This window comes from Strix uralensis, chromosome 13 (assembly GCF_047716275.1).
Source record: "Strix uralensis isolate ZFMK-TIS-50842 chromosome 13, bStrUra1, whole genome shotgun sequence".
Taxonomy (NCBI): Eukaryota; Metazoa; Chordata; class Aves; order Strigiformes; family Strigidae; genus Strix; species Strix uralensis.
In genome coordinates this window covers 11,215,388-11,243,312 of record NC_133984.1, presented here as the reverse complement: position 1 = coordinate 11,243,312, position 27,925 = coordinate 11,215,388, and the positions used below count along the sequence as shown (strand labels likewise).

The window sequence follows — 27,925 nt, the reverse complement described above, 5'->3', positions numbered from 1 at the left end:
TTAGAGAAGGTTTCAGAGACAACTATCCTGGCTCCCTCTCAGTACCTCAGTACAAATGGAAGGACGTGCCCAAAGGCCTTCCAGATGGCACACAAAGGGCAGAAAACATGGCAGTTATATTCAAGAACCTCATTAACTTCCAAACTGCTGGGACTGATGTTTTGCAATGTACAGTGCTCACAGTATACTTGGGTACTGTCCGATTAATAAAATTCTGTAGTTTTTTTTTCCTGAAACCCCACCAGCATGTTTGACCCTAAGTCAGACTAAGTAAAAGGAGACCAGTGTAACCTGGCTAGCCTGCTCTCCTCAACTCTGCTGGACAATAGCACATGCAGGGATACCCCCGAGCCTCCTAACTCAGCCTATCCTGGGCCCAAAGTATTCTCATCCCCCTCCTACAGGCTGTTCTTGGTTTATGTCCTGCTTTCAACTCCATCCCAGACACTACAAATAAGAACTCCAGATGGTTCCTGGTGGAACTGATGCAAACCCAATAAGGGAGCATGGAAGCTGCATGCTGACACATGACTGCAATGGACCCACGCATCTGTTCCATATAAAACAGCTCCGTTTGCTGTACAGACAGGATACAAAAATATGGCTATTCTGCTATATTAAGCTTCTTATATGAGGTCTTCCTATACTTGAATGTCCTGGCTGGGATCCTTGCACAGACTCGTGGTTTGTGATTCAGGCTAGTGAGAAACTTAGCACATTAAAACTTCTGGTTTGGGGAAGTTTTTTCTGTCACAAGGACTAAGAATTTTCCATCAGGGAACAAGTATAAGCACAATTTCCAAGCCCTCACTCCACACATTTTTATATCTGGCACAGTCTCACACTTAATGCACTGCAAAAAAACCTATGCAGTCCATTGCTGGCATTTTCATAGGACGTCTACCATTTTTATGGCAGAAAAGCCAGTGAAGTGACAGTAAAACAGAGGGCCATTCAGAAGAGAACAGCACAGACCCTGGGTTCTGTTTCTAGATCCCGCAGCAGATTACAGGAATACAGTGTTAGAGTCAGACTGAACACCATCTATGCCATTACCCTGTCTGTGATGGCAGCCACAGAAGCCCACAGAACACCACAAATACACCAAGCGTGCAGCAACACTTCCCAGAGTACCGTCCCCACCTTCCAGAAGTCTTGTCCTGATCACAACACAAACACTATCTCTGGGTCATCCACTGAGGGAGTATCCCAGGGTTACAGCCTCCCTGTGCCCCTCAGAGGTCATCCGCAGCAGAGGAAATACCTCTGAATGCTTTAAAGCTGCAGGCTGGATCCTATTGGGAAAAGCTGCGTGGCAGCCCCTACAAAGGCTCAGCTCCCTTGTTCCTCTGCAGGCAGCAGAAGGAAGATCTGGACGGTTGCTCACAAGCTGGCAAGCACTGCCTGCTCTGCTGCTGTGGCCCCTTGGGCCAGGAGCTCTAAGTCCTGATGCCACCTCCCTGCCAGCATCGTTTATGGCCTCAAACAGTCTGGCTTGGCCTTGCTTCTCTACACCAGGGTGCCTGCAACAGAAAACGGAGGGGAGGAAACTAGGGACAGGATGAAGAACACTAAGGCTTACTGGAAAGCTGTTGTTGAAGCTGTCGAACCAGAGCAGCTGTTTGCTGTTGCTGCTGTGTCTGCTGAAGGCCCTGGCGCTGGAACTGCAAAGAGAGAAACGTAGTTATAGCCACACCACCTGGCCGGCAGCCTCGGCATTCACACAAGCCCTGGGAAGCGCAGGAGAGGGAGAAGGCGGGGGGGGGAGGGATGCAGGTGGAGCACTGTTGGATTTGTGCTGGTCTATCACGTCCCTCTGCCTCCGAGGGAACACTCACAATGGGCTGCTGGGGGGGAAGAGCCTGCATCCCCAGCCCTGGGGGCTGGCCCTGCGCCTGTGGCTGAGGCACTGTGGAGACCTGGGGTTGCTGCTGTGGCTGTTGCTGCTGTTGTTGCTGTTGTTGTTGCTGCTGCTGCTGTTGCTGTTGTTGCTGCTGCTGCTGCTGTTGCTGTGAAGACAAAAGAGAAGGGGGCATCAGAGAACTGTTTGGACAATGCACACAGCAACGGGGCACAGGAAGGGCTGAAGGAGGAAGCATGTTCCATGCACTAACACACCTCTCTCACACCATTTTCTTTACAGGTACCTAAACTACCCAAATTTCACTAGAACCCTGCCCTGGGCTGAGAAAAGGCAAGAAATATAGGGACGGTTACAAAGTTCTTCTGCAAGATCAGGTATCAACAGATATGGAAGGAAAAGAACTATGAGTCTATTGGTCAGCTGGGGAATGACTAGGAGCAAACAAGACACAAGAATAGAAAACAACTAAGAGCTACTACCTCAAGAGGTTGGCTGGTTCAGCTCTTGCCTACTGGTTCAGATCAGCAACAGTGACTTCACTGAGTATTTGCCTGAACTGTTCTCAAAGTATTTCCAGAGGTAGCAACATAGCTCCTATAACCTCCCTACACAATCCACTCTAGGCCACAGTTACTCCTACTACTGGGGTTTTTCCTAATCCCTACCTGAACCTCATATGTTATGATTTAAGGCTATTTCTTGTTCTACAGCCAAGGGACAAGAACAGATAAGGGTTTTTTGGCTTTTTTTAAGACAAAAAAATTGGAGACTTATCTCTCCTCTTGTCTCTGCCTCTCTAACTTGACACCAAGCTATTTCAGCCTTTCTTTCTCAACCACATTCCACAACTCTTTGATCTATCTTGCTGCCCTTCTCTGCCCCTCATGCCAGCTGGTGTTGCACTTCAGTAAATAGGATAAAACTGGATGCAGTGCTCCAACCTAGATGCGGGCAGAACTAGTTATGGTAAGAAGAATATTCAGCGTGTTGAACCTGGAGCCAGAATATATCCACAAATCTCAAGGTTGTTTCATTTCTCCTAAGTTTCAGGCATTTCTCCCAATTTTCAGGCATTTCTCCTATTTGCCAACGTAGTTTTGAACTCTCAGCAGAACTGATCAACAGAAGAATTTCTAGCAGAAATAGAAAACTACTAATGCTATTGTAAAAAACCAACATGGTGATGCTAGGTACAGTTTCAATTACTGGATCAAAAGGGTAAGGTTCAAACCTTGAACAGACTCAGAAAACAGACAAAAATACAATCAGGAGAAGGGACAGTATTTTATGAGAGGAGGTTAAAACAACCTAACCTATGGAAGCTGCAAGTGCTCTGTAGGAATACACTGGGTAAACATCAGAGAGAAGGAAAAGCCAGTAAACAACAGGACACAGTGGACAATAATAATTGGACAGAAGAACCAGTCACAAACACACTATGGCTTGGATCAAAGATTCAACCCAAAGGGAGTGAGTTTCTAGAACAGCCTCCTAACTTCCATCTTAAACCAGTTTGGCCACTTAGGTTCTCGAAATGGATGCTATGACCTGGGTACACAAGAAAGCAGATAACTGACTAAATGAGCCAGGATACCCCTCCCGATTTCATGTCTTACTTTTTTTGCCACAGCTGACCACCAACCCATGCAAGACAAACCAAAAGGCCATCCATCCTTTCTACAAGCCACTGCATCACGACAGCCAACTCAAGCACCAGGAGCCTGTTCTGCATCTGGTTTATTTCTGATAATCCAGCAGGAGTCACAGTAACAGGGGAGATTTTGGGCACTCCACTTTTTTTTTTTTTAGCAACCAGGCAATGTCAGCTAAAAGCTGAAGGTATACATGAAGTCACTGAGCTAGGAGAAGTGCTAGCAATTTGTCTGAGGCATGTTCTTTTTCTGAATATGAGTGATGGAGAATGCCAAAAGAAACCAAGTGAATAGTCAGGGGGTGCTACTCATCAAAAGGACTAAAAGCTGCTGACCATGCTACAGGCAGTCTCTTGTCCAGTGCAAGGCAGCAATTCTCAAATACTGCTGACTGCAGCTCTGCAGGAATCACTGTCTCGCTCAGGCCCCTCTCAGAACACAAAGCCTCAGCAGTGTGTGCCATGTAAAGCCTCCCCATATTCTACAGGTTTGCTAGGATTTGTCATAAGGTATGCAATTCACCAATTAACCCAAATGATTTCTGTAACTCCAAGAAATGTATTCATATTTGCATATCATGTAAGTATTTGGTATTTATAAGATGGTAAAGCAAATCCATGGAATACTCATGCCTGTTGACATATGCCTGTGAATTTCTTCGAACCTAGAGAGCTGGGTCTAACAGCTTACTTTGGATCAGTTTTCCACCATCCGCTGTCAGATGTGGAGTACACGGACTGATTCACACCAGATTTCCTGCCATTGGAAACTGCAGCTGATGCTTATTTTGATCTTCTGAAAAATGCAGATATGCCCCTAAAAATGATCTGGTAAGGGACAACTCTACCTGCTTGTCGTGGTTTGAGCTCAGAGGGCAACTGAAGGCAGGGGCATTTTCACTGTTTCTAGCTCCTGCAACACTTCTAAGGCAGCTCGCTTTCTGCACAATCTTATGGGCTCAGCTGGAGCAAGAAGAGGTGGGATGCAGGCCACAGAGGAATAAACAGACCTTTACTGCTCCTAACTTCCCTTTAGCTCATGCTGGGTGACTGGCAAAAGGCGGTGTGGCAGGTGCCTCCATCAGGAGTAGCCAGCTCTAAAGCAGGGAGAACCGCCTAGCAAATTATTAGACAGTCCCCAACAGAGCTGACATCCTTCCTGGCACAGAGGTGCAGAGCAGAAAGTTGCTGACACAGAGGTAAGCAACACTGGGCAAGCCTCCTCCAGCTCCAGCAGCCTTCCTCCCGACAGCAACCACTCACCCTCAGCATCTGCTGCTGCTGTTGCTGCTGCTGCCTCAGGTACTGCTGCTGCTGCTGCTGGTCAGGCAGTATCTGGCTGGGTCGAATTCCTGAGGGGACTCCTTGGGGACCCAAATGGTTCATCCCACTCATCATGGGCGCCTGCTGTATTGACTGGTGAGGAAACCTGCAAGAGAAAAGGACAAGCTCATGGAGTAAAAGATCCATGGGCAGCCAGCTTCTTGAATCCAAACCCAACTTTTGCCGTCAACAAGACAGACAGCCCAAAGAGTCCCTTGCAATCCACGCTGCCTCTCTGCAGAAGCGTGAGGGACACCAGGGCCTCTCAAAGGTTTCATCCAGCCTGTTCTTCTAGAAGTCTCAAGTAACACTCTTTGGCCCACTGTTCTGCATGGTTTCCCTACTGGATTTATGCCTGCCCAGGAGCAGTGGAAATCCCAGATCTAGACCTTTGATGGCTATTTGCTGGTTAGACTTAAAACCAAAACTATGACCTTCCCAGGTCATTTTCCTCATACTTCCCAATTCCATCTTTCTCTGGCTGGTAACACCATCTCCTGCCTGCAGCTAGCATCTCTGAATTTCATCCCGTCTCTCTGTTTCTTCCTAGGACTGAAAGCTGGATAAAGATGTTCTCCTGAGGGTGTGAAGGACTCAGATGTTTTATAACACAGCACAGAGAACAGGCTTTTCACAGATTGCCGAGAGTTGTCTGAGCAGAGCGGGGAAGCCCTTGATGAAATACAGCTTATTAACATCCAGTAGGGTGGGAGGTACCTCTGTGTGTTGCCCAAGGTGTGCCCATAGCCAGGGGCCTGCTGGTGTACGTAGCCACTTGGTCTCTGCTGCATCTGTCTAACAGGATCCACCAGGGCAGGATTAGAGCTAGGGTGGGAATTCTGGTAGGGTTGGCCAGAATAGGTAGGAGGTACCATCGTGCCTGACTGGGAGGGGTGCTGCTGAAGGCCTATGTGGGAGACGTAAGGTGTGTAACCCTGAAATGAAACAAAAAGTCTTTATCAGTCATGTGGTAAGGTACAACAGAGAATTTGGAACACGGGACATCGGCATGCTGTAAATACTGTCACAAGGCTGCTCATCTCTGGGATTCAGATCCATGCTGCCCAATAAATGAGTGAGAAGAGCCAAGAGATTTCGGGATTTAGCATCAGAAATGAAAATGCCACCCTGTGCTGGAGCCAGATTCCAGCCTTACCTGTGGTCACTGCCACTTACCTGGGAGGGCTGCAGTGCTCCATAGGATGGGGTTGGAGCCATCTGGCGCACAGGCTGCTGTCCCATTATGCCTTGGCCCTGCTGGAAGGCAACAGAGAAACACTTTTTTCAACATCTCCAAAGGGCAGGACACTGCTTGCTCTCTTCTCAGTAGCTCCCACCAAACCAGACAAGTAGTGTCACTGCTAAACCTAGGAGGCTGCTGCACAGCACGCAGATGCTGACGACTTCTGCCTCACCCTGACTTGGGACAAAGAGGCCACTAACATCCCCACCACAGCCAGGATGTGCCCCTCTCACTGCCCCAGTGCACCTCACTGAGCCTCCACTGACTGTTAGTGACGTGGGCCCACAAAGCAGGTGGCAAACACAGTGCTGTGCCAGAGGAACAGACACAAGACAAATCATCTTTCCAGGGCAGAAACAGAGACAGGGTTGGAGCCTTCTGGGTAGAAGGGACAGCCCCAGCAAACAGCTCGAGCTTGTCATACTGTGGGGTCCAGCAACACCAAGAGCACAGCTCTGACTTACCAACTTTGCTTGAAGCTGCTGCCTCAGAATCTGTCCCTGGGAGACTGGAGGCTGCTGTCTGTACACTGCAGGCTTGTAGGAGGGGTCAATGCCCATCATGCTGCCCATCCCCGGAGGCAGCACACCGCTGTAGGGAGGACGACTCTGAACAAGTTTCCCCAGTGGCATGCGTACAGGTCTGTAGGATGTATCCAGGCGAGGACCACCTGCAAGAGGAGGAGAAACAGGCTGACTAATCACATGTTATTGCTGAGCCTTGTAGCTCCAGAATGACTGTTCATCTTCATCACTGTATCTAGACACATGACAGGCAAAAGGGAAAGGTGTAGGAACATGTGTAGGACCACCTTACAGACGGGGTTCTTACAAGAGGTTCCCAAAGAGGTGCAATATGCTCACTTCTCCTGTGCACCTACCCGCCGGAAGAGGCTGATTCTGGGCATAGAGACCCACTGGTGATTGCCCATATGCCAGCCTTGACATAGTGCTTCCTGACTGGTGATGCAAGAGATCTGTAGGCATACCAACTCCATATGAAACCCCTCGGCTAGGGCCCAACACAAAATCCTGCAAAAGAGGAAGACAGATCAATGTGGACTGGGAATTCATGAATGAATGAAGAGTATGAAAGGGCTGCAAAGTCCACAGGAGGAAGCCTGGGATACTACCTGAACTGGGCTGCCTCCCTCCCTCCCATGAGGGATTAAGAAAATGTTTGCCCTGCCCCAGGCTAGAGAGAGCAGGACAGAGCTCCAGCACCCCCAGCTGAGAGGAAACACATCCCATCTTCACCATTACACCGCCCTCAGGCTCCTCAGGAAGACTCAAGGGAGTGCTCTGTGACTAGGAAGGGAGGCCATGGGAGGTGCATAGCTGTTGGGCAGACAATTACCTCAGTTTTGGTGGTAGACTGGTTGCGTTTCTTGGTTTTGCTCTGTTTCTTCTTGCGTTCTTCAGTAGAAGTGGCAGGATTGGAGCTTGTTTTATCAGCCTTGGCTGGTTCCACAGCTTTCTTCTCCGGCTCTAAAGCCACAGGTGTAGGAGGCTCTTCCTCTTCAGGGGGCAGCGGCAACGGCTCCAGGTAGTAACTGCGGGGCTTGGGTTTCAAATGTGTGTGGTACAGAAGAAGCCTCTGCTGCTCCTCAAATCTAGACACCTTGCGATCCACCCGGACTGTCCCAAACCAACCCCAGGAGAGAGGGGCTGAGTGCTTTAAGCCCTCAAACAGATCCCAAGGGGAAATCTTCTGCTTTGTAGAGACTTGCAAACCCTTTAAAGCAAAAGAGATAAGAACCTTCAAGTCCCTGTTGTTTCTCCTATGAGGGTATAGAAAACACTAGGCTTTCTTCAGGCTCTACTCCACTTGTCACAGTAAACAGCCTGAGCTCCTATCAGTGGTCCCTGCTCTTCCACATGGCAAAGCAGCCATTTCTAAAGGCCTTCATCCACAACTGCCAGTCTCCTTCATTCCATCTCTGCCAGTCTTCTGCACACTGGCACTGCCCAGTAACTCACATGACAGGGATTGTGGGTTTCTCTTTATGCTTTATATAGTCGTAAGTACAAAATCAAAGTTTAAATAACTTCTCTGGCGATAGCAGCATGTATCGCCAAGCATTAACACCCAGCTTTGCCCTTTTTGGACATGGTTATATGCCAGCTTGTCTGCATGCAGCCAGCCACTTCAAGCTCAGCAGGCAACAAGGTGCTGCATACAGATGCCTCCCAAGCTGTGTAGACTTAAGGTATCAGAGGACAAGGTGACACCTGCACTCAAGAGCTGTGATGCAGACAAAAAAGCTTCACTTGCCTCCTTCTTGAAGATGGAGTCAAAGCCAGCTATTTTATTGCCTTTGGTGTCAATGAGGGATCCCTGAGGTTCACAGGTGATGACATCTCGGGTCTGCTTGGGAAGTGGCAGTAGCTGTCGCACCTTCTCCAGGCTGTCAGACTGCCGGTCCCCCAGCTCTTTCTGCACAAGTGGAATAGAGAAGACTTGAAGAATTGCTCAGGAAAAAAAATCACCCAAAGCCCACCTGTGTCTCTTCTGGTGTCAACCGCTATCCCTGCATTACATCTCACCTTTGCACCTTCAGCCCTACAGAGCTATCTGGGCCACCCTCACTGCTTCATCTAAACAGCAGCAACAGGACAAGTACCATTTGTGAGACACAGGTAAATCTGCATAGTTGGACAACCATGACACAGCACACACTGCTCCCCATACAGGGCCTGGTATCCCTCACCCTGAGTTTCTTGACAAGATTCATGTACGCCCGCTTGTTCTCCTCCATGCTGCCCTGAGAAATGCTGGACATATCAGCAGCCAGGGTGCCATTGATGAGAACACTCAGCATATCCAACACGGTGGTGAAGAGCTCACTGTTGGTCAGAGCAGAAAGGTCAAAGTCACCCGAGAAGCAGATATAAAGCCTCTGCCATCATAGTAACACCAAACATTAATAGATTGCTGAGAGTACTGCCTACAGTCAGAAGTGCCAAGCGCTCTTCACACTAACTCCCACACTAATCCTCCTTTTGCTTACACACCACACGGTGTTCACACTTGACTCAAGTGCAGTATCACAGATTAAGACTGGCCTCCTGTATATGCATTCAGCTTCTCCAAAAAGCAGGTCCAGACTCAGCTCTCTCCTGCTTCTCTCTCTGCATCTGGAAAGCCAAGTTTCCTCTGGATATGTCAGAGTGCACTTGGACACTAGGACCTAGGTTGTAGCCTGCTATGAGACTCTGAAGTCTCTTCTGACATTGTCTGGAGAGACAGCTAGGTCACATGAGAAAAGGGGCCATGCTAATGACTCCCTCCCTTGGGAAGTGTATGGATCAGAAGTCAGCCAGAAAGTTACTTGTTTGACTGCATGTCCACGGTGCCACTGCTGATGATGTCCAGGAGAAGCACAGCCCACTCAGTTGTCTGCTGTGTACTGCGTTGAACTGTGTCAAACATTCCTCCCACCTGGCACAGAAAAGTAGTTTAGTCACAAAGGCACCATGAAGAAACACAAAGATTCTGAAGTGAGAAAGGAGCCTAAACCAGAGCAAATCCTGTGCTACAGCAACTCCTGCTGAGAGCTGAAGAAGACTGCAGTCAGCAGGACAAACCTCAGATGAAAGCAGTAGTGCTGTGGACTGCAAAAGCATTGAAATGGGAAGGCACATCTCCAAAACAGAGATCAAGGCTGTGGATTTCAGCCTGGTGAAATAGAGCAAGGGAATTTTTCCACGCACCCTATCCCACTCAGGGCTCAAGACTCAGAAGCAGCACAAGTGCTTCTCCTACTTCCTTGCCTCAGGACATATATAGCCCCTCCTGTATGCATGTGTTCCAAAAAAAAAAAAAAAAAAAGGCAGACAATTCTTCACCCCATATGGTTAAGCTCTTCTGCAACTGCTCACCAAATTCAGCCGTAGTTTCAGGGCCTCATGCATCAGCTGCTTAGCTTTGCAATCATCTTGGTACTGATCTTCCCGCCAATTCGTAACAATCTAAGAAATTTAGAAGAGAGGACAGACCTCACAAGATGTACGCTGAAGTTTATAGAGAGCAGCTTGTACTGCCCACTGTCCAGTGACTCAGAGATGGTCAGCTCAAGCACTCTATACCAACCAGAGTAAGATCTTTGCCTTACTGAGCATATAATCAGACAAACAACATCCCCAAGGACATACCTGCCTGCTGGAGGAACAAACCCTTGAGGAAAGTGAGGGGAGAAGCAAGACACCTACCTGCTGGACTTGACTGTACAGAGAGGTGAGGAGGCCCTCTCGCTGCTCGTCCTGTCCTTTCAAGCATGTTAGCACCAGTGACAGAAATGGCTGCTGGCTCAGGAGGGACATGCTGCAGAGAGAACCGAGATGGAGCTATACTGCCAGGCTGGGGGATTAGCAGAGCAAGCATCACCTGCCCTTTCCCCAGGACCCACCTCTTCTGCTTCTGGCGGTCCCGCTCTTTGCGGGACGATGACCCCAGATGTTGTCCTTTCTCCAGTTCTTCTCCAGCAGCTTTCAGCACATGGCCCTGAACCGATGTTGGAAGCTTGGCAATTAGGGGGGCCACCAGCCACACTCCTGATCTCTCCAGGGAGCTGTGACAACACAGGAGGGAAAAGGAGTTTGCAATCCAACCTATGATTCACTCGTCTACAAGGCAGCTGCGTGCTGGGACTACACCTACCTGAGGATGGGTTTGGATTTGTTGCTGGCAGGCGTAGCACTTGCTGAGCTACTGATACTGTTGACTCCATTGCCAGCAGAGCTAGCAGAGCTGGTCTCTGCTGACTGCTGGAATACCTCAATGGTGGCCTTGGCTATATTTTCTAACAAGGAGTTCATCTCCTGGAGATAGGGAAAAGACAGCCAAGTCCTTCTCTGAGAGCACTCACTGACAGGGCTTGCACATTTCAACACAACTCAGTACAAACCCAGTTTACCAATTTCCCCATGGCTCTTTGGGTCTTGGACTCATCGCAACCTTTTCAGGCTTGGCTTTCACAGGCCTGACTCTCTCCGTTTACTTCCTCCCTATTCCCCACTTCTGCCAAGCCACCTCCCCACCACCTCACAAGCAGCCACTTCAACACTGGCAACTCACATCCCCGTATGGTCCCTCTGAGCACAAACTCACGTTGCTTGCCGTCTGCTTAATCATGAGCTGCAGCTCCAGCGAGGACTGCCTCATGGTCCACTGGTCCAGATTCTGCAACACGCATGCATACTTCGTATGAGTCCTTATCTCAGTTCAAATTACACCAACCCACACCCTCAGCTTCCATGATAACGAGCGTCAGACCCCTCAGAGGGCTGCATTTTGGACAACCCCACTCTAACGCTACATTAGGCAAATACTCGGACACTCCTAGATTCTGCCAGGAGCCTGCACCTGTAAGATGCGTTTAATCCTCTGCCGCTGTGGATTTTCTCCTTCCTCATTGTCTAGTAGCCGGTGTGGATAACAAATCAGCTGCATCAGCCTCTGGGCCTGTGTGCTGCTCAGGACAGGATCCTGCAAGTCATTGCTGTCTTCACAGAGGGATTTGAGACATCGCTCACCTACCCACTCCTGCAAGACAAAGGCAGAGTCAGCACAGTCAAACTGATGCCTGATCCCAAACCAGTGTCCCTGCTTTCAGTCTCAGAGAGATGCAGAGAACACATCAAACTCATAAAACCTTATTAGTACGCAGTTATGCCTGATAATCATTTCTCTTCATGAACTGTACTATCCTGATTCAGCAGACGTCAGGCACAGCACAGCAATCACAACAGAGGAAACATCAACTCTGACAAGTCAGCAGTAGTGAAACACAGTAGCTGCTGTTTCTTTTGATAAAATATTGGTATGATTTAACAGTACACAGTCACTGCCATGCCCAGGCTCCATCAACACTGCCACATGGGCTCAAAAGATCAGAAGGGATCACTTAAAATTATTTGGTCTATTTCCTGCACAACAAAGCCCTGGAGTTGTCCTAAATTAAATAATTCAGGGCTGCAGCTAAGGCTAAACTAGAACATGTCTAAGCACGCCCCTTAATTCTCAAATAGTGATGGAAAACACAATGCCATCCTTAGTAAAAACCAATGACTTCTTAAAGCCTGGAAGGGGAAACAATTTATAAATGGCTTGTGTCCAGACAAGTCACAAATCATGAGGAGAAGGTAGACAGAAAACTATTATTGTCAGCCTTTCAATTTCAGTTGGTGGTCCCTAAATCATAGAATGGTTTGGGTTGGAAGGAACCTTAAAGATCATCCAGTCCCAACCCCCCTGCCACGGGCAGGGACACCTTCCACCAGACCAGGTTGCTCAAAGCCCCGTCCAACCTGGCCTTGAACACTGCCAGGGAGGGGGCAGCCACAGCTTCTCTGGGCAACCTGTGCCAGTGTCTCAGCACCCTCACAGGGAAGAATTTCTTTCTTATATCTAATCTGAATCTACCCTTTTTCAGTTTAAATGTACGATAGTAATGAAGACAGCAGTTTCCAAAACAAACATGAGGTAGGTACTTCTTCACACAATTTACAGTTAACCCGCAGCATTCGTTACTGCAGGATTTTTTCATATTGAAAATCAATTAGGCAAATTCATGAAATTAAAATCTACAGAGCACTGCTACATAAGCACTTCTGCAGCTGCAGAGCAAGCCTGATGAGAGAATTATTCCACTGAGAAGTGACGACCAGAGAAGAGATGAGGATCCAGTTCATGAAGCACAGGTGCTGGTGCTGAGCCTAGAAAGCTGGGAACAGTCCCTCTCAGCAGCACACAGCACTCTAAGCACTAAGTAGAGCACCAAGATCAGAAAGGCTAAATCTCTGGTTTGAAATCCTTGTGAAACCACAGCCTAGATCTTCAACTTCATCCCAGATGGAAGTTTCCACTTTGCCAATACACATGATCTGGTGATTTCTAATGCCTGTGGCATTTGTCCCTTCAATGTCGCTACATCACAATCTCTTGAAACTTCTCTTCCTTGCGCACGTAACACGCATACCCTTGGGAAGACCCTTTTTGTCACTTGCTCAGCTTCTGACAAGAATTCAGACTTTGTTCCTCTTTATTAGTATAATCTCACAAGTAAGTATGAAGTCAACTACCATCTTCAACCTTGAGGGACTTCTAGCCTCTCTCTCTGCAACATTTTTATTTTTTATTTTTTTTACAAAACAGCCACTTCCACAGGCTTCACATTACTGAAACGAGCCCCTCGTGTGCCTCTTCACAGGAGAGCACTATGAACAAGTTTTCCAAGCACTATGGAAAACTCCACCATCTCAATCACCGGATTCAGGTTAGCACCTTTGACTCAAGCCTCCCTCTTGGTTTCCACTGTGGTTTATCACAGCTCTATGAAATTAACTTTTTCAAAAGGCCAGTCACAATTACATTCATTAATTTAAACAGGCTAAAAGGCAGACCAGCAACTACTTCATAATCATTTGCACCTAAGAAACCTTTAACTTAATTCTATAATCTCCTCCTTTTCCCCACCCCCTCATGATGAATATACACCTGATTATGAGATGCAACATTTTCTGAGTTTGAGAAATCACAACCTATAGTTTAATGCATCCTACAGACATTTCAGAATTGGTAGTGTGAGTTCTACAGCATCTACAACTCACACTGGGGGTACTAATACTAAACACAACATTTTACCAGCCCTTTACAGCTGCAGCAACCCTGCAGGAGGTCTGGCACAATTTGGCGGTACTCACTGGTCTCTACTGGAATGTTCACTCCTACATAACCTGTGCTATCAACAATTGGTACGAGTAGTGATACCTGACACTGCTACTCCCTCCTGTACACACCCCCTCCCCCCCCCCCCCCCCATACACACACTTTTTACCTACTGTGAGTCCTGCCTACACAGACTGGGACCACCAAGGGAATATCTACTTCCATCAATGCTACAGTTTCAGTAACACCAAGTATGTTGAATTTATGCTTGTAAATAGGTAGCTTCAATTCTTCTTGGTAGGCTGGTAACATTGCTACATAGTGAGCCAATTCATAACCAGCAGCATCACAAATCACGAGGACACCACAGTACTAATGTGTTGTGTTCACATATTAGTAATACAGAATACAGGTTTTAAATTGTAACTCTGCATCTTTCCTGTTGTCAGAATAAAATTTGCAACCAAGGCCAAGGACACCCTTCGACACCCATTTTCATACAATAGTGGTAACAGCCACTCCACTCTGCAACTAAATACCGTATTAGCCAGGTTTCAGTTCCTCAAATGCCAATTTTACATGAAGGAACAGAAATACTGGTGTTGTCAGATTAGGCTAAGCAAAAGATTTTTGTTGTTGTTCCTTTAATTAACTAAACAGGGCACTGCAAAGCCCAGGGATACATTAACAGCCTCGCTGCAAGCAACACTTAAGCTGCATTCTGAAAGGCACCATTTATCACTTCAACAAGCTGTCTTTCTCATGCTTATCTTCTTTGCCTCCAGAACACATCTCAGCAAACCACTCCCTGCACTCCCCTCCTTGGACATGAGCCTTGTGCTGTTGCCAAAGCAAAGGGGATGCAGTTCCTGCATACTGCAACACTTAATTCTTGACAACTGTTTGTCTCTCCATTTTTTGCTAATGGTGAGCAATCCTTAGCGCCATCACGTGGCAGTACCATCGCAGGTTCTTTACTGATCTTTCACAAGAAATACCTGCCAAGCCCAATCTGCAGAAAGTCATATGGGATACATGTCTGCAGAAGTGAGAAGGGCAAACCTAGAGATGGGACAGACTCACCTGTTGACATATGCTCCTTAGTACATACTTGGCATAAATATCCAAGCTAGCTGTTTCTACAGTTACTACCCGACCACCGGCCCTCCTGGTGCCCAGCTCATCATCCATGAGATCATCGACACCTCCAGGGTGGGAAAAGCCAGAGCCTTTCAGCTCTGCATCTCCTACAAGGAAAACACAAGTGTCACTTAATCATCAATGCTAAACCCAAAGCCACAAAACACCTTGAGCTTTTGTAAACTCTCTCTGCAGCTAAGAAGCACGTTTACAGCTCAACCAAAGGGCTTCAGACAAGCCATGTATCCACCAAAACAGACATCCTCTGCCTTTCTGTACAGCCACACAGGCTATACAGTGTCCTTCTCCCACCCCCCTAAAAACATTCTTACAGGTCCCATCTGACACAGATACACACCCAGAACAAAGACAGCCTTCAGCACTGCAAAGACCGCTCCATCCACAATACGATTCTGGGAAGCTGCCAGTAAGTGACGGTCACAGGAAGAGCGGATTCCCACCGTGGGTTTGTCTGCAAAGAGGACAATGGAGAAGGGCAATACTCAGAGAGAGAAAGGCGCAGGCTCCAGAGCTGCCCGAATTATGTGCCAGCCAGTACCGTAGATCCAGCTCAGAGAATCCTGAGGCTAGTCCTTTTCCCAGCTATAACAGGGGGTCAACTTAATTAAGTTTTGCAAAGCATAGTGCCAATTACACTGTGACAACTGAACCATGAAATCCAAATGGGGAGCAGTGTCTGTGTCATGAACTCCGAGCTCCAACAGTACCCTAACCTAGAATACAGGCTGGGTTTGGAGATCTGAGCTATCAGGATACTGATGAGGAGCCAAGAACAGAGCTTCCTGGACTGTTTCCATCATCGGACAAAAAGTGAGTGCTGTAAAATAGCAGCTTCTGGCACCAAGCTAAGAGGCTATACAAAGCTCAAGACATAAAAAAGAAGCGATCATTACTCTAATGACTTAGTGATGGCAAGGCCATCTCTACTGGCCAGTTTCCTGCCTCCAAGAGTCTCCTTCCCAATGTGCCTGACTACCAAGGAGTGACATAAATGGAAGGATATTGTTCTTTGTCCTCTGCAGAAAGCAGTGTTATCAGGCTTTGCCTGCTTTATTCAAAGCAAGCAGGTCATGATCTCTAATCAGAGGGTCCAGTATCTCTTTTCCTGGGGTGCAAGAGCCTCAGTACTTTAACAATACAGAAAGGCTTTACTTTTATTCACTTACTGCCATCTTGCTGGCATGGGTTCAGCTGTGGAGTCTTGAACAGATGGAGTAAAATTCGGCAGGTCAGACGTGCTCCCGGTTCTGAGTCCTGTTCACTGCAGGCTGTGTAAAGAAAACAGTCAACTGAGATTTCTCAAACACTGGGACGGCTGACTCTCAATCCAAAAGCTATTCACAGTGCACTGCCCTGGAGCAGCCAGTTGAGAAGCTGCAGCAGTATTTACAAATACAGAGCATGTGAAGTAATTAACATGCAAGTGAGCAAATCCACCAGTATTATCCCCAGTGACATGCACTGCATTCTGTTTGCTCCATCTTCCCAACTTCACCCTGTCAGTCTGGATGCTGCAATTCCCAGAGCAAAGTCAGGAAGGCTGGTGGCAGAGTAAAGGCAGTGTGACCCAGGCGCTGTAGGCCCAACTGGTCAGCTGGCTGCTCTAGCCACAATGCTAAGCTGAACCATATCAGCAGTGGGAGGTGTACTGCTGGAGTTTAGAGCTGAGTACACTGGTCAAGACAGTGCGGCTGGTAACATCTCTCTGTGCTTATTTCAGCTTGCACACAGACTCCAGAAAGCAAGACACTTAAAAACCTTAGCACAACCGTTTTGATAGAAACCAAAAGGCCAGAAAACCTCTAAAGCAAAATGTTTGATTCTTAAATACCACATTACAGAAGAAATATTGGAAGCATGTTTCACAACTATGGGGTTCACAAAGCACAGGCCTTTGAGTCAGAACTGAGACTAAGACCACCATTCTGCAGGGATGCACTTACCAGCATTGAGGAGTGAGGGGATAGCAGCACAGCGAATCAGGTCCTCCAGCAGCAAGCACTGCCGGGCAATGAGAATGGCAACAAAGGTGGCCAAGGAATCATGGAAAGATAAGTCACTGACCTGGAAGAGAGGAGATCAGCTAGTGATCACAACAGCCTCTGCCTCATTCCCTCTGTCAGCAATTCCTCAGCTTGCCTAGGAGCTGGGGGGTAGAAGGGCCCATAACCCCAAGTCAATGTCCACGATCAGCCCAGGCTGCAACAAACACCAAAAGGTAGCCCTGGTATTCAAAGCCTTTCCCCTGTCCTCAGAAGACAAAGCCTCCATCCCTTGTTCATTTCTGCCTTCTCCCAAGGGATCCCTCCACTCCTGCTTCAATTCCTTTTCCCCTTTTGAATGTTTGCACTTGCATCAACATTGCAGAGGAGATCATTGAAGCCACAGGTCCCATTATTGGAGGAACAGCACAAAGCTTTGAGCACACCCAGCCACTCGGCGCTTAGAGACTTGCAGTAGCCAGTTAGCTCAGCACACAGGATAGCAATGTCGTTCACCCTGTTAAATAAATAATGAAAAAAGCAGAGAGTCAACTTTGCTACTCATGCACACCATCAGGTCAGTGATTCTCTAAGGGACCCCAGCCTTGGCTCCTTCTTCCTCACACCCCAGGACAGCTGAGGAATGGTTACTGGCTTTTTTACCCTCACCTAAAGATTTTACTATCTCAGTAGAAGCATGAAAGTTCTGCATCTCACCTGTCTGGATCATGGTGTCCCACACACACATGCATAAGTGCATTACAGACGAAACTGTAGCGGTTAGCTGGGTTTTCATTGAGGCTCTTGCCCAGGTTGGTGTATGTAAAGTTATGTGCAGATGGATTTTCAATAGTGTCAATCATGAACTCTGGTTCCCATAGCATGTTGGAGTCTGACGGCTCAACATTGCAGTAGATTGTGTTCTTCACCTTAGAGCAGAAGTCACTAAACAGGACAGGAAAAAGAGATTAGGAACACAAAAAACTAAGCTTCCGCTGAACTCTGATAAGCAAAGCAATCCTGTGCAAGATAAGCCCTCCCTGGGCAAGAACATATGGAAACTCAAGATCACTGTGTACCAGCAAAGACTCTCCCAAAAGAGTGAAGCTGGTTCTTTGTTGTGGAAGCACCTGGAAGTTACCCGTGTGCTCAGTGAACACAGCACAGGAATGGCTATTCCAGGTCAGATCAGGGAAACACCTAGATCAGGCCTGGTGTCAGAACAGCTAATGCCCAGAGAAGAGTTTAAGAGCAAGGCAGACGTGTGGCAATACTGCTCCAGCACCCTTCCCCACCCTGCTGCAACTTAGGGCTCACAGATCTTCAGAGTTACAGATAACACTCTCGCCAACAGATTTTCCTCCTGCAAGTTTGTCTACCTACTTTTTGAATCCTGTAGATTTTTGAGGTTTACACCATGAAAAGAGTTCCACGTTAACTGTGAGAACTATGAAGTTTATTCTTTTGTTCTGAACCTACCATTTGTTATTTTCTCTTTATTCCTTTTTGTGCTTGCATTGTAAAACATATTGAACATTCAGTTTATTTTCCATATGAACTAGAACTTTACAAACGTCTATCATTTCCCCTCAGTCCTCCTTCTGTGGGGAGGAAATTCAGTTCCTCATAAGTAAGTCATTCCAAACCCCTGGTCATCTATCCACTCACCCTTCTTTGGGCCTAACTCTGCTACACGCTTTTTGGAGTCTGTTGCCCCAAACAAGGCACAGCTGTACCATGACTTAAACGGTGGCCTAATAACGCTCTCTGATCTGTTCTCCATTCCTTTCCAAACGATACCTAACATTTAATTTGCTTTTTGACTGTTGCTGAACACTATGATGACATTTTCAATTATGTCATGATAAACAGATGTGTTTCAGTATCTGTTACAGCTGAAAGATCCTTTATCCAACTGGCAGTATACATCCATCACTACACAGAGTTTAGAAGGGAACAAGGACAATCCTATGTGCGTTACTTTAACAACACTAAACTTCATCTGCAAGTTTATCACCTCATCACCATCACTGCACCCTACTACAACAATTTGCATCCAACTTCTATTGTTATATGCTGAATACCAGTTACATGAAAAGTTTTGATATCACCACTTATACAACTTCCAATGCGTAGAACAGCACCAGCACTAGCGGAGTCCTATGGGACTCCTGAGGGAGGGATCACCCTCAAAATACAAACTCCTTCCCATTCCTTGTCTCCATCTCTAACCTATTGTTTGCCTGCTAGAGGATATTCCCTTTTATCTGTGGCCATTTACTTTAAAGCCTTGCTGAACAGCTTTTGGGAATTCCGACTAACACCAGGTTTCTCATTTCCCTATGTGTGATGACTCCTTCAAAGAACAACAAGGCACCTGCGACCACAGCACTCCCTCTTGCTCTCAATTCAGTCCAGAGAGAGACTTCAAAGGCTCTCAGCAGCCAGGGCTTTAGCCAGCTGACACCAAGGCCAACCCACTCTCACAGCCCCTCAATGCAGGGGTAACACAGAGGGTTAGACACCCCTATGGCACCCCTGCACTGGAAACACTGATAGGGAGCAGGGGTGGCGAGAGAAGGCAAAGTGAAGCACTGCACTGGTAACCAGGGCTGTCAGGAGAATTACCCCTTCACAGCATCATGTAAGCAAAAGGCCAAGGAGATCTGTGGACTCCGTCTCTGAGCTGCTAAGGGAGAAGCTCCACAGGGAGCTGGTCAGGGGAGGGTTCCCAAGAGAACTGCAAAGGGCAGGAGGCCACAGAGTCCAGTAAGCCCATGGGACAGAGCCTGGGGGCAACATCAACAGAGCAGAACCTGAAGAGCCAACAGGGGCAGAGCAAGGATAAGGAGTGCCAACTAGCAGGGGAACAAACCCAGAACCAAGCAGAGCAGATTCAGAAGCAGTCCGAGGACTATTAGGGAGCTGAGAACAAGCAGAGAACAACCTTTAGGATGAACTGCTCAGTCATCAGAGTTTGGTAGGAACAGACTTCTCTATTTCTATCCTCTAGCAGTGTGGTAAGAACAGACCTGGGAAGGTGCAGAGGACTACTGAAGGCAATTTACCAAAAAAACTTGACGATCTAAGAGTCAAGATTATACACTAGGTCATTACTGCCTGTAAAACATGCACTGCTCCCACAACTTCACTTTCCCATTGAGAGGATCCTGAGGACAATCTTTTTAAACAAGATCACAAGCAAAGCTTAAGCCAAGGTGCTATACTGGTCAGCACCTGCTGCATCCCACCTGCCTCAGACTCACCTAAAGAGCTCCCCAAATTTACTTTTGAGGTGACTGCAGGAGGTATACAGGTCGTAGAGATAGGCCAGGATACAGCGCTCTGCTGAGGAGCCATCTGAGCGGTTCATGCCATGTTTCACCACCCCACACAGACTGTATAGAGACAAAAAAAGTGCTGCAGCAACACAAGAAGAAAATCTGAAGGAATAACCTCGTTATATAGATATCTTCCTGAGCTCACAGCAACAGTGCTCACTGGGTAACATATCCCGTCCCCCTCAAATTCTGTGAGCTGAACCCTCAGGCACAAAGTTGCTGCCTTTTAGGAAGGACACAGATATATCCCTGCCCATTACAAACCCCCAGAAGAAACATTACTTCCTTCCACACAGTGAGGGTAAGATTCCCTTACCCTTCAAAGACCTGAGCCATCTGGTCCTGGTTCAATATAAGGCAGGAGTGGTAGTGTCGCAGCACAGCCACGATGCACAGGCACAAGCTGGTGGTGTAGCTGCCAACAAGGTCGGAGGATTTCAACAGCAGTTCTGCCTCCACCACGCTCAGTTCATTCAGCAACTGCACCCAATGACAGAAAAACCCTTCAACAGCCACAGGGGTAAGGTATGGTCAGAAATGGAGCAGGCACACCACACCCACAGCCTATAGGACCTGCCAGGAAAGGGACTGGCAGGCACTTTCTGCCTAGAGATGTACCCCTGGAACAACTGGTACCCCATACTTGGGCACAATGTCTCTCTTGGGGCTGTCAGTGCTTGAGTATCAGAGGGCGATTAGGATATGGCCACAGATAGTAGCAGGCAGCTTGTTTGGTAATTCTGTCCTGCATAAATCTCACTCAGCTTCCTTTTTAAGGCTAACAGCCTCAATTCCGTCAGCAACCATAGCAAGGCTTCAAGAGACACCTGGCACAGGCTGCAGAAACTGCAAGAGGATTTTAGCAGGATCCAGGAGGCAGCCTGCACTGCCATGTGCCAAGGATCCTTCCAGGAGAGCAAGGTGGGAGAGCTGCCAGAAACAGATGATCCCCTTCTCACTCAGAACAAGGCCTTGCTGCAGCCAGGGACAGAGATGCAATGCAAGTCCTTTGGAGACAACCCTGAAGCCTCTGGAATAATGATCCTCAGAACAGAACACGTAAGACTACCTGCCACAACCAACCTATTCCTAGCAGTTGCAGCCTGGGAGCACCACAACAACCACCTAATCTGACCACCTCCATGACCCAGGTCAGAGGGTCACCAGCGATCCCTGGAGTACAGATCTGCTGCCTTTTAGGCTGATGAACCCCTGTCCAGGAAGGGTTTGAGCACACTGCACTTACCTGGATGGCAAAGTCGATAAGACCACTGATATTGAGTGAATACTCCATCAAGTCAAATATGAACTGCACGTGCTGTACCAGAGGCAGGTGGTATGACATTCCCAAGGCAAAGCTGGTGATCTGTTCCAAGACATTGCGAGATACCTGCAAGTGCAAGACAACACACAGTACTATCTCCCCTTGCAAGGAGCCCCTCAGCAGGTCCATTTCCCCTTCCCTCCAGGAAGCTGCTCTCAGTAATGCAAAGGGACACAGCCAGGGCCCAAGGACAGCAGCCTTGAAAGTTTCATACCTGAGATGTGACTTGGTGCTGATCAAAGTGAGAAAGGTGCTGGAATTTTGCAAAGATATCTTCAGCTGTTGGGAATGCTTCTGGCTTGCTCTTTTTCCTCTTCTGGCCTTCCTCTCCACCTACCAAAGTTGGAAGGATCAGAAAACAGTATTAGGCTACCTTCCTCATCAGAGGAGGACTAGACATCAGCCATCAGCACCTCCCAGTCCATCAGCAAGATCAGCCCCTGACACGCAGCACAGCCAAAGATACTGAGTCCCGGACCTTAAGACAATAAGGACCATCTTGAATTCAAACCAATGAACTGCTGAGGAAGGAATTCCTAACCTGAGAATGACACTAGGGTTAACATATAGTTTATCCCGACTGAAGGTACTCCTTGGAAGGGGAAAATACTTTCTCAATTTAGAGGTAAACTGATTGGTGAGAACACATGTTCTGGATTGGAGACGTTCAGCCTCAAAATTTCTTTGTCAGAGCACACCACCTTTTAAAGAATCTTTCTACCACATTTCAAATCACCTTTCAGGAATCAGACTAAGAGAGAAAGAAAAAAAATGAGCCAGATTCTCAGCTGATGGAAGTCAGAGGCTTTCTATTGATTTTGACAGAGCTATCCAAATTTCCCATCCTATGCATTTAGCATGTGCCCCAACCATAACAGCGTGCTACATTTCATCGAGGTCTTTTCTGAATATGCACAGGCAAAGTCTTCTTTGCTTCTTGTGCAAGGATCTAAATGTAAGAACTAAAGAAAATAAAATTTAAAAAGCCGAAGTTTTGGCCAGGGTCAATCCTCTTCTGAAGAAAAGTTCAATTAAACAGATACTGTCACCAGGAAATCAATCATCTTCCTTGCTGGTTAGTATGTTTGGGAACAGAGCACCATTCCAGACTCTCAGTGACTGATACAGCTTACCAGGCACTGTAGATTATATAAAATCCTTCCACTGGGAGACTCCAGACAAAGGAGTCAGTCAGCTGAAAAGATATTCCTACTTCAGAAAGGAATGGCTCAAGCTCTACTAACCCGTCTCTGCAGTGCTCTTTCTGTTTAAGACTTTTAGAATGTCTTTGGTTATTTTCTTGATCGTATGCCGAGCATCATCCCGTTGTTTTCCAACCCCAAAAAGAACTACCAACCGTTGGTTACACTCATGACTGCATGACTCCTCCTAGGGAACCAAGAGAGACAACTGGATTAGCAACTATGAGGCTGAATGCTTTAATCTTATTTCACATTTGGATCTCTTAAGGCAAAAGGAAAGCTTCATCTCAGAAGTTGCTCTGGGAGAAAGCAAGACATCTTAAGTAGATCACCTCCTGCAGCAGTACAGGAAATGACGACTGCTCCTTACCCACCCACAGCAGTCCTGCAGGGAAACACAGCAGCCTCATGACCAGAGCACAAAGCAGCAGCAGGGGAGCAGTTATGAGCAGGTCTCATACCTGAGGAATAGGAAAGTGTGTTGCATACTGGATGTGCCGAGGTTGGTCATACAGGGATGCTAGCATTCCTTCCACAGACTTATCCTTCAGCAGAGGCTTTGCTTCCTTTTCAGGATCTGGTTTCTCAGGGGAAGGGCTGGCTTTAGATTCACAATGCATTGGAGGAGAAAACATCTAGGGAGACATAAGGACAAGAAAAGGTAGTTAGGGAATATGGTCATGCAACAGCGAAGATTGCTGAAGGAAGGTACATCTGCTCAGTCCTAAAAAGGAGCAGGAAGAGGGAGGGTTGGAGAAACATCCAGTTCTTAGGGCAGTGACCAAAGCAATGTGCTAAGACACTATTCCCATCTCTGCTTCTGGTCCATGTTGCATATCAAGTTAAAAACAATAGGAAATAAATAACCATGACTTAGGATTTTGGGAACAACCACCTCTACAGAACCAGTGAGGATCCTGGGAAAGCCATGGGAAAGCTGCATAGCTCTGCACATCACACCTGCCTAAGAGGTACCCTCAAAGGCCAGAAACAGCTGGAGGAAATGTAGGTACTCAGGGATTTTTCAACCACTGCAAGTTATTTTTATTACTAAGTGCTTCGAAGCATTCTGCAACCATGAACTATGCCCATAAATATTATGAAGAAGTGTAAAACTGAAGTACTGAAGGCCACACAGTATGATGACAGTAGACCTGTGTCTTCTCCCAGGTGATCAAGAAAACCCCTGCCAACAGTAACTGGTCACTTCCAATCTCCTGGTGCTACCATGGTCACTCATTTCCCATCCACTTCCAAGCAGCCCACTTCATACCCTGCCCAAACACTGGGCTAGCAGTGGCCAGAGTGTAAGAGGTCCCAGGAATGACTGAGACTCACTCTACTCTGATGGACCCCGACCTGCATAAACAGGTTATATGGACCTTTTCTACAGTGCCAGCTGCCTTACAACCCAGCCACTTGCAGCATACTGGCTCTACAGTAGTGAGGGAGTACTCACACAAAAGCGAGGCATGTGCTGTCCCTGGTCCCACTACAACATACCAACCTACTTACTGAGTAGCAGGTACATAACGCAAGAACATACCGAAAAGTCTGTCTTCTCCATGTCATCGAAGAGCATGCTGGAGTTGTGGTCGATGTCCATGGGCTCAGAAAGACCTGTGTCCTGGGGACAGAGCAGCTTTACATCTCAGTGATGTACCACAGAACAAGAGAGTATCTGTTTACTACAGGACTTGATGTCCATGTTGGACAGTGACAGCAATATGCCAACACTCCCATGGTGCCTGGTAAGTTGGAGCCTAATACACTGTGAACATGAAGGACAGGCCTCACATGGCACCTCGTGGTATACTGCTCTGAGCAATGCAAGATTTTCTTATCTACCCCCTTATATTCTGCAGGCCCTTTCCAGCCACTAAGAACACAACCTTCTACTTTTGAAACTGGAATGCTAAGGAAATAGTTTGAGAGAAAGACAAGCATGAGTCACTGGTACATCCTCCAGTAGATAATAGCAAGGAGGCTCCAAAGCTGGTAAAAACAGGCAAGCACAACATGGGGACACGTACAGGAGCACCACGGTGCTCGTGCTCTCACCTCTAGCTTGATGCCACTGTTTCCCTCTGTCTCCTTTCTGTCATGCTCCTCAGCAGGGTCATCGAAAGGTGAGGGCGGGCGAGGCCCATGGGAATCCATGGCGAGATCACCCCGGGAGATGAGTGTACACATGTAGATGTTGTGAGAGAACACATCATGTCGGATTAGCTCACAGAACAGCAGCACCAGGTTAAAGAACTCCACCTTTTCATTTTCCTTCCCAGGATCAGCTGAAAGGACAGCACAAGCAGTCAGAGCTATCAGAGTTCTTCTGCAACACTCTGAGCAACAGCAGCCACCTAACCTAGGGCTAGAGAAAGTGTTTCCAGAGATCTCAACATAGAAAGTGACTGATACACAGTTCTGAGATTACAGCAGGGACTAAAAGCAGAAAGCCCAGTTTCAACAGGTCGCAGTTAAGTAAGTCAAAAGCTCTCCAGTTCATCTCACAGACCAGAAGCACAAGTGCCGTTCCTGGGGGTACAAACAGTTGCCTGCATCATTCAGAGTTGTATCCTGTCCCTCAATCTGTTTGCAGTACTTCCACTGAGACTATTCCAGGGCTTTGTCACTTACTAGTTAGAAACCTCCCTCTAGTTCTCAGCCTGAATTAATTCCTGATTAGGCTATACTCATTTATTCTTGGCCAACACTGTTAACAGAAGTGCTTCTGCATCATCTTTTTGTCATCTGGCCCTCCAGGCTGCTTTCCCTCCCTCTCCAAGGTATGCTCTGGATCACAAAGAAGCCAGAGGGGGAACTTAGGTACATCCAAGACCTACACATAAGAGAACAGCACACAAATTCAAAGTTTGCAGGAGAGGGAAAGCTAGAAACTGGGAGATCACAAGTTCTTATTACATACTTAGCATAGGAGCTTGAGTGTCAAGGAACTGCATAAGGACATCCTGAAAGACAGGAGCACTGGCTGCTGAGAGAGAGCCTGAGGAGATGGAACCCTTCTCATCCACGACTTCAGAGTCCCCACATCTCTGTAGAAACAGAAAAAAGTACCGACTGCTGTCACAGAGGAGAAACTCACTATCCATAAACCCCAAAACAGAAGTCTTCATGAGAGTTTTCCTACATTGCACTTACAGGAAAGCCACCATACAGGTTTCTGTAAGCAACTTCAGTTTCCAAGCATGCCAGTACTTCCACACTGCCATCACTTGTCATCAAATGTATCCAAGAAATGGGACACACACGATCCCACAGGCTCATTTATGACCTGCTTCGGGTTAGATGGAGCAAATGCCATAATTAACAGCACCAGTATTAATAGGCATTGTGCTGATCAGCTTTTGCCTTTTGGTGTAATAGTTAAATAATTGTAGTTAGCTAACCTCTGCTCTCCTTTATCACTGCTAGCCTTCCAGGAAAAAAGACTTACCTCAGCCTCTATTTCTGCTTGACGTTTCTCCAGGAGTTTGGCCACAACCATAGCCCTGTGGCGCCCAGAGCGTTTATAGCTGACAGCCCACTCGCACAGCAAGGCCACCACTGCGTCGTCATCTGGGGAGATCTGTTGGGATATAAGCACTACAGTGAGAACCTGAGCCAAATGGAAGAGGCGAGCAGTCCTAAAGACTCAGGTTGGATACAGCAGTGAGTCTACTTCTAGCAGAGCACAGCCTGAAGACTGCTACATTCGCCTCTTCCTAACACGGAGGACAGATGTCAAGCTAGAGCCCTCCTGTTTTGTCTCTGCTTTGACTCTACTTTGCAACATGAGGTGATCCACAGATCTTGACAAATCTCCAGGGCGGCTTTGCTTCAGAAAATCATCTCTCTTCCAGCAGCACATCTATGGAGTGCTAATCTTAGCACAGAGTGAAACACAGCTTCTCGACAGCATTATACATAGTATGTGAACTACCAGTCCTGCAGCTCACTTCCAGGAACCAACGCAGTATTAGTTGCACTATGGTCCTACACATCATAAATATGTCACCTCCCAGGCTAAGAGGAACTCGAACTGTGAGCTCCCAGCCTCCCAAGAAGCAGCTGCCAGCCCAGAATTTGACAAGACTAGCATTTACTTCTCTCAGACACATAACAATCAGCTATCCAGACTGATGTCTTCCATTGGGAGACTCTGTTAGCTGTGTGGATTCTCTCAAGCTTACACCTATCTGTTAGCGGAGACTTTCTAGAGTACAGATCCCCCATTCTCACTTTAGTACCTCCCTAACCTAAGGCTGCATGAAATCCTTTTCAATGGAGATTGCATCTCTTGACTAACAGCCGCTACCTAGTTAGCTCTCTGTAGTCAGAGGACAGTAACCATGGAATATAAACAAGAACACAGCCACGTGCAAGACCAGGGCCCAGCAGAAAAGTCCCAAGGCACCTCATGACTGTCTTTGGTTGGACCCAGCCCAAATATCCTGTTATACAAGGAATCCAAAGAGTTGCTGAAGTCAGATCTTTCAAAGCTGTGACTGTCCAGAACTTCTAAAGTGTGTAAGACACGGCCAATAGTGAAACCTAGAAGAGAACAGAGAAGAGAAATGCGTATTTCGCAACTGGTACAACAGACTCTGGAGCAAAAGTTTCTGTGAGCTCATTGCTCAGGAGACTGCCTAAGGAAAGCTGTACTAGTCAGGCAAGTGTCCACCTAGCTTAGTATCCTGACTCTCACAGCAGCCAACAGCAGATGTTAGGGGAAAGCATCAGAACACGGCACATATACAAGAGTATAGTTCTCTGGTACACGTTTCCAGCTTCCAGTAACAGAAATACCCTTATACCTGGGGAAACGCACCCACGCGAGATTTTGCACTGGAAAGAAAAAGAGCCATTTGGTCTTTTTTTCACTGCTGACAGCAGCAGCAAAGAGGAAAAAAAAAATCAAAGAAAATAGTCAGACAGGAGGTTTCTCAGGGTAACACATAGAACAGGGGAGATAAAGTTTAACCTACAGCAAGTTACCTGCTGTGGTTTCCTGGCACTTGTCAAATGACCAGCGAACTTCCACAGCCTGGCCACGTTCCTTTATCTGCTGCTCAATTTCACGTAGTTTTGCCCGAACCTAAAAGCAATGGACTTGTGTAAACATACAAAACGATGCCTTAGAAGTCCTGTGCACAAAATTATTAGAAA

General features: G+C 47.3%; 1 protein-coding gene across 4 annotated transcripts in view; it reads right to left on the bottom strand.

The window, feature by feature from the left end:
• The window catches only part of MED12 (mediator complex subunit 12), a 37,353-nt gene that overhangs the window by 888 nt on the left and 8,540 nt on the right, over window positions 1-27,925 (bottom strand). The window contains exons 9-43 of one of the 4 annotated variants that reach the window (XM_074882280.1): window positions 27,755-27,854; window positions 27,174-27,310; window positions 26,214-26,345; window positions 25,686-25,812; window positions 24,821-25,050; window positions 24,306-24,386; window positions 23,221-23,394; window positions 22,802-22,946; window positions 21,772-21,890; window positions 21,480-21,623; window positions 20,550-20,713; window positions 20,159-20,290; window positions 17,610-17,837; window positions 17,265-17,409; window positions 16,854-16,974; window positions 16,077-16,178; window positions 15,248-15,361; window positions 14,833-14,996; window positions 11,446-11,625; window positions 11,191-11,262; window positions 10,741-10,901; window positions 10,490-10,651; window positions 10,293-10,404; window positions 9,963-10,052; window positions 9,413-9,522; window positions 8,792-8,927; window positions 8,356-8,517; window positions 7,438-7,815; window positions 6,962-7,112; window positions 6,546-6,751; window positions 6,015-6,095; window positions 5,556-5,773; window positions 4,779-4,944; window positions 1,839-2,009; window positions 1,583-1,664 (exon numbers count right to left, since the gene is read on the bottom strand). In XM_074882280.1, the coding sequence (XP_074738381.1) occupies window positions 1,583-1,664; window positions 1,839-2,009; window positions 4,779-4,944; window positions 5,556-5,773; window positions 6,015-6,095; window positions 6,546-6,751; window positions 6,962-7,112; window positions 7,438-7,815; window positions 8,356-8,517; window positions 8,792-8,927; window positions 9,413-9,522; window positions 9,963-10,052; window positions 10,293-10,404; window positions 10,490-10,651; window positions 10,741-10,901; window positions 11,191-11,262; window positions 11,446-11,625; window positions 14,833-14,996; window positions 15,248-15,361; window positions 16,077-16,178; window positions 16,854-16,974; window positions 17,265-17,409; window positions 17,610-17,837; window positions 20,159-20,290; window positions 20,550-20,713; window positions 21,480-21,623; window positions 21,772-21,890; window positions 22,802-22,946; window positions 23,221-23,394; window positions 24,306-24,386; window positions 24,821-25,050; window positions 25,686-25,812; window positions 26,214-26,345; window positions 27,174-27,310; window positions 27,755-27,854 (5,197 nt within the window). The remainder of the gene's footprint in view (window positions 1-1,582; window positions 1,665-1,838; window positions 2,010-4,778; window positions 4,945-5,555; window positions 5,774-6,014; window positions 6,096-6,545; window positions 6,752-6,961; window positions 7,113-7,437; window positions 7,816-8,355; window positions 8,518-8,791; window positions 8,928-9,412; window positions 9,523-9,962; window positions 10,053-10,292; window positions 10,405-10,489; window positions 10,652-10,740; window positions 10,902-11,190; window positions 11,263-11,445; window positions 11,626-14,832; window positions 14,997-15,247; window positions 15,362-16,076; window positions 16,179-16,853; window positions 16,975-17,264; window positions 17,410-17,609; window positions 17,838-20,158; window positions 20,291-20,549; window positions 20,714-21,479; window positions 21,624-21,771; window positions 21,891-22,801; window positions 22,947-23,220; window positions 23,395-24,305; window positions 24,387-24,820; window positions 25,051-25,685; window positions 25,813-26,213; window positions 26,346-27,173; window positions 27,311-27,754; window positions 27,855-27,925) is intronic. The other 3 variants (XM_074882282.1, XM_074882283.1, XM_074882281.1) reach the window with 3 other exon arrangements.